Source organism: Mus musculus, chromosome 17 (genome assembly GCF_000001635.26).
Source record: "Mus musculus strain C57BL/6J chromosome 17, GRCm38.p6 C57BL/6J".
Lineage (NCBI taxonomy): Eukaryota > Metazoa > Chordata > Mammalia > Rodentia > Muridae > Mus > Mus musculus.
Genome location: NC_000083.6, coordinates 86,943,494 through 86,949,589, shown reverse-complemented (window position 1 = coordinate 86,949,589; position 6,096 = coordinate 86,943,494). Strand labels below are relative to the sequence as shown.

Here is a 6,096-nt window from a genome sequence, read left to right as displayed (position 1 = left end):
GGACCTGGGCTCAGCTCTGAGTTGTCACTGTCCCCACTGAGACACAAACACTTCCACACAAAGTAAGTTAGTTTTTAAACAAGGAATGTTGGCCGCACTGCGGTCGTCCTTACTGTCACTGACTGTGGAGGGCACATTTCAGAATTCGTGATTTTATATTTGTGGGTGTCATTTTAAAGAGGAGCCCAGAGGCCCAAGAAGCAGTGTGACTCAAACTAGATCCGAAAGTGAAGGTGAGATTTAGACAAGTGAACATTTTACTTGAGGGAGCAGTGTGAACAAACATTGCTAAGTGGAACTGGACTTGTGCATTTGGGGTCTGAAGCAGCAAAGAGACCCTGCTATTGTGTGTGGGGTAGATGCTGGGAGTTATGTGTGCCTTAGAGATCTGATCTGCTGGGCAAATGCCACTTCCAAGGCCTTGTGCAAAAGCAATCATGAGGTTTCTCAGTTTGGTTTGCTGTTTTGCTTAAATCACAGGCCAGTGTGAGCTCATAATCTCTGTCCCAGACAGGCAGAAAGTTACATCTGCCAGACACGTGACCTGGATACCGAGTTCCTGTAGACACATTTGCTCCAGCCCCGAATTTCAGCCCGGCCCATCCAGGCCTGAATTTCAGCCCAGTCCACCCCACAGCTGCTTCCAAGTCCAGTACCAACGAATGCTGGTGCCCAGGGAGGGAGCCACAAGGCTTGTGGACTGCAGCATCAGGAAGGGGGAATTGCAACTAGCTATGAGATGATCCACCCTCACCCCCAGACCAGGGCCTCGGAATTCAGAACTTTACCCACTATTTCTGAGAGTCTGGCTGTGTCTGGACTGGGGACAAGGACACCGAGACATGTTAGAAGAGTCCGTGAACTCCAGACAGGGTTACTAAGTTTAACAAGGAGGCCAAGCTAGTGAGAGTCAGGTCTGCTCTAGATCCTTTATGTTCAAACAGGGGCTGCAATGTGAAGCGGCAAATAGGGTTGTCCGAGGCAATTAGCGTCCACGAAGACCGACTCTGCGTACCACTATGATAAACCCTCCCTTTCATTTAAGGCCACGCTATGTAGATGCTGTCACGTTCCATTATACTCCTGAGGAAGCTGGGGGGGCTGGGGGAGGGGATCCGGCTGCTTCAGCAAAATCACATGCGTGGTCAGTGAAGAGCGGGGTGGGAGCTTCAGGCAGCCTCACTGTGGAGCCTGCACGGTGGAAGCTGGCCCTGTCTGGGCATGGAGAAGTGCCTCCACCATGAAAAGAAGCCCAGCAGCCTGTGATAGGAGTGCTCTCTTAAAGACCATCTGGTGAATTGTCGTTAGACGGCTTTCTCATTAAACAGCCTTCCGATTTGGCTCCACAGGCCAAATAAGAGAGGCCATGACCCACCAGCACGGCAGCTGTATTTTTCATTAGTAAATTAATAAACTGGCTGACTGGGTCTGTACACATGTCAGTTAAGGGAAGCCCACCCCAGAGTGGGGCCAACTCTGTGCCTACTTAATTGAGATTCTGAGCGTGAAAGACAAGCCCAGCCACAGTCCAGGTGCCAAGGAACCCTCTCTCGGACTCTTTGTGGCAGAGCTGGCCAGCCCTCCGAAGGGGTAGACTGGCTCTGTGAATTCGAGCTGCCTGGTCAGACGGCCGTAATCATCTGTTCAGAAGGGTCCGCAGTGCCAGGTTCCAGTGAGCGTTCCAAATTCCACATTCTGTGTCAGACTCCCGGCGCCAGACCAAAGGCAGCTCCTGGCATGGAAGTGGTAAGGGCTCAGCTAGAGTGTCTATTCCTCCACACATGTCCGGGTGTCCGACATTTCACACCCCTTACCCTTCATCTAGGGTGGCTCCCAAAGTTGGTGACCTTTGGAGTTACTCAGGGAGCCTTTTTTTTTTTTTTTTTTTTAAAGACAGGGTTTCTCTGTATAGCCCTGGCTGCCCTGGAACTCACTTTGTAGACCAGGCTGGCTTCGAACTCAGAAATCTGCCTGCCTCTGCCTCCTGAGTGCTGGGTGCGCCACCACGTCCGGCTTTCGGGGAGCCTTTTAAAACTTATTTCATCGATATGTCTTGTGTAGGAGCAGGGAGTGTTTTTGCTCTAGTCATAAAAAACCTTAGTTTTCAAAAGTATACCTCCAAATAACATAAGATAAATAATATGCTTTTCAGAAAGATTATCTGATTTAGGAACTTGCTACGTGGGTCTAGTCAGCCTGGGACTTACTCTGTGGAAAGGCTGGCATTAGATTCACAGAGATCTGCCTGCCTCTGCCCACCAGGAGCTGGGATCAGAGGCTTGAGCTGCCACACCTGGCTGTTTTGAGAATTTAAAATTACGTGAATGTGTATCAGGGCACAGGTGTGAAGCTAAAGGAAAACTGACCAGAGCTGGGGTCTTCCACCATGTGCGTGCCGTGGATTGAACTCAGATCCTCAGGCTTGGTGGCAAGTGCTGTTACCCACGGAGCCATCTTAGTAGTCCTGCTTATGCTTTGAATATCTTTCTAATTCAATTGTTCTTTAGCTCTAAAAAATTATTTAGTCCTTTTTATATTTTGGATATTCTTATTTTGTTCATATATTTTCCTGAGCCTGATGAGATTTGAGTTTTTAAATCAATTTCTTTGATAATTTCATATATGTATATAATACATTCTGCTCACAGGTATCCCTTCACCCTCCTTACGCTCTGTGCCCACACCTCCCACTGTGCCTCCTGTCCTCTCACCAAAGCGTCACCATATTTTCTTGACTTTTAGTTTTGTTGATTTTACTTTGTTTTTTGTTTTGTGACCCACTGAGTTTAACCAGATCACTCACGTGGGTGTGGATGGAGTGATGTCACTCGTGGGTGGCGGCATCACTAAAGAAATGACTTTCTGTCCTGCAGCAGGTCAGGCTTCCGCTAGCTTCCCTGGGTGTGTGGGACCCCACTGACCCCTCCTCTGTCTAAGACCGAATGCTCGTGAGTTCAGTCTTAGGTGGGCCCCATACAGGCAACTACAGCGGTTGTAAGCTCACTAGTGCCTTGGCCGTATCATGCCATTGGGACAGCATTTTATGGCCCGAGTAGGGAAGATCTTTTAACGTCTTCTGTTTTCATTTTTGGTTATTTGTTTTTGTGGGTTTTTTTTTTTTTTTTTTTTTTTGGTGTGTTTTGTTTGATTTTGGTGTGCAAGGATAAAAGCCAGGGTCAAGGGCTTATTAAGTAAATGCTCTACCAGGATTTTCCTCCTCCTCTTCCTTTCCTTCCTCCTTTTCCTCCTCCTCCTCTTTCTCTCTTTCCTCCTGCCCCTCCTCCTGTCCCTCCTCCTGCTCCTCCTCCTCCTGCCCCTCCTCCTGCCCCTCCTCCTGCTCTTCCTTCTGCCCCTCCTCCTTTTCCTCCTCCTCCTCCTGCCCCGCCTCCTTTTCCTCCTCCTCCTCCTGCCCCGCCTCCTTTTCCTCCTCCTCCTCGTTCTCTCTTTCCTCCTGCTCCATTACCATTGGAGGAGGACGTGTATATGACAAAAGTCTGTGAATGAGGATGTGCACTGATTATCATTGTCACACATTCACAGAGGTCAGAGGTCAACTCGGTTCTGTCCTTCCACCTTTATTAGGGTCCTAGGGATCAAACGCAGGTTCTCGGGATTGTTTGCAAGCACTCTTACCCTAGCCTTGCAGTCTTTTTAACATGCAGAATCCCAGGTGACACTGGCAGAGACTTTGATGACAACAGTGTATGAGGAGCAGCAGGTACTGAGTGAGACCTTCAAACACAGACTTCTTAAAGGTCTACCGGCTGATTGAAATATATACAGAAACTTGGACACCATTCCTGGTGAAAAGACTGCCTTCAGCCTCTTCAACCCCACGCCTCTCCCCAGAGTGCTTTTTTTCTCACTTAGCCATACTCTCATGTCATAACAGGTTTTGTGAAGCCTCCTGCCTCCAAGCAGTCTTCCTGGATTGAGTCCTGCATTACCAGGTTCTCATGATTCCCCTCCGTCCTTCTCATCCTATAATGTGTTCATTGATTTTTTTTTTTAATCGTTGGGTATTTTTATTTTGTATGTATGGGGGACTTGTTTGTATATACGTCTGTGTGGCAGTGCCTGCAGAGGCTGTAAGGAGGTGTCAGATCCCCTAGGACCAGAGTTACAGGTCGTTGTGAGCTTCCATGTGAATACCAGGAATCGAACTCAGGTCTTAATGGCCGAGCCTTCTCTCCAGCCCCATGCTGAGCCATTCTTTATGCTTAGGTATTGATTTGGTATTTCCACTCCATTGCCTTCCTACCTGAGTCTTAGGTCATTGCTGCCTAGAGAGAACTCTGGACTAGAACGGCCCTGACCTGCGGCTATTGGGTGACAGTGAGTGAACAGAAACAGAATGGCAGAGGGTGAAGCTTGCGTTTCTCGGGATTGACTTCCTACAAATCACGACCCATCTCTGGACATTGGTTAACGTATCTACTCACGGAGGGCTATCGAGACAGTTTCCGGTCTCCTTCCCTTCAGACTCTGATTTCTCCTTTTCTCCTCTGTGTTCCGCACAGGGAGGGAGCAGACATTAGCAACACCCTGGAAACTCTGTTCTACATTGAAGACACCAGAAGGTCCACAGGCCCTGCCTCTGCCCCCGTTTCTGAGAGCAGCCATGGCCCTGACTGACATAGACGTGCAGAAGCAGATCAAGCACATGATGGCGTTCATCGAGCAGGAAGCCAACGAGAAGGCGGAGGAGATAGACGCCAAGGCGGAGGAAGAGTTCAACATTGAGAAGGGCCGCCTGGTGCAGACCCAGCGGCTGAAGATCATGGATTATTTTGAGAAGAAGGAGAAACAGATTGAGCAGCAGAAAAAGATCCAGCTGTCCACCATGAGAAACCAGGCTCGCATCACGGTCCTGAGAGCCCGAGACAATCTCATCTTAGAATTGCTCAAGGATGCCAAGATGAGGCTCAGCAGAATTGTGTCGGATGAAGAAATCTACCAGGACCTGCTGGATAAGCTCGTGCTCCAAGCCTTGCTCCGGCTGCTGGAGCCTGTGATGATTGTCCGCTGCCGGCCACAGGACCTCCACCTGGTGGAGTCTGCGGTGCTAAGAGCCATCCCTCAGTACATGAGGCTCTGCCAGAAGCATTTGGAGGTACAGGTTGACCAAACTGAACACTTGCCTTCCAATGCTGCTGGAGGGGTGGAGGTCTACAGCAGCGATCAGAAAATAAAGGTTTCCAACACCCTGGAAAGTCGGCTGAATCTCGCGGCCATGCAGAAGATGCCAGAAATACGAGGGATTCTGTTTGGAGACAACACCAGCAGAAAGTTCTTTACATGAGGCTCTGGGACAGGGAGCCTGGGCTAAACTGCAGAGCCTTCAAAGTCTAAGTCATTTGGACAAAGGGAACTGGGGTGGGGGTGGGGTGTCATCTTCCTCTGCAGCCCTTTCCTAGCTTTGAATAGCTAAGAGTGTTATACACTGTTAACTTTGGAATAAATCCCAAATTATGCTCAGAAGTCAAGTTGTAGTCCATCTGTCTTGACAGTTTCTGGGGCATTTTGAAGTGTGGGATGAAGGTGTCTGTCAGCTTTGCCGGAGGTGAGATGTGAATTGTACCTTTGACCTAGGCATCTGAAGCTCTAAGCTTATTCAGATATGAAGTGTGCGTGTCCTCTTGCTTCAGGTGCAGTAACTTGGGACTATGGGATGTAATGAAGGTCAGCATTGTGGACGTGTCTGGTATACCGTCCCCAGGTTCACGCTCAGAAAACCACCAGGCAATCAGAAACTGCACCCGCAGTTTAACGTCTCCATAGCCACTGCCTTGAGCTTCCTGATGGTATCGCTGGAGCTATGTTGTAGAGGAGAGGCTGCAGTGGGAAACTGGGGTATATACTACAGGTTTAGAGCCTTGGCTTATGCACACTACTGATTCCAGAGGCCCGCCTGTATTCCTGAAGTCTGTCCTTGGCCTGTCTGTCCCATCTCCCTGGTGCCCTGAAGCCCAGCCTTCTACATCACCAGCTAACATTCCACCTCTCTGACCCCGTATGCATGGTGGGTCAGAGGGAGGTGTGCATGCTCTCTGGCATTCAGAGGCTACAGTGGTAGACGGATCTCAGTTCAGGCTC

General features: G+C 49.4%; 1 protein-coding gene across 1 annotated transcript; it reads left to right on the top strand.

Moving 5' to 3' along the window:
- The first annotated feature begins 1,702 nt into the window (after positions 1–1,702).
- Positions 1,703–5,481, top strand: Atp6v1e2 (ATPase, H+ transporting, lysosomal V1 subunit E2). The gene is made up of 2 exons (NM_029121.3): positions 1,703–1,746; positions 4,521–5,481. The coding sequence occupies exon 2, from the start codon at positions 4,622–4,624 to the stop codon at positions 5,300–5,302; it is 681 nt and encodes a 226-aa protein (NP_083397.3). The 5' UTR covers positions 1,703–1,746; positions 4,521–4,621; the 3' UTR covers positions 5,303–5,481.
- Positions 5,482–6,096: the final 615 nt, after the last annotated feature.

What these genes read in the sequence shown, in the direction of transcription:
- Atp6v1e2 (NM_029121.3), top strand. Translation starts at nt 4,622, where the DNA reads ATGGCCCTGACTGACATAGACGTGCAGAAGCAGATCAAGCACATGATG.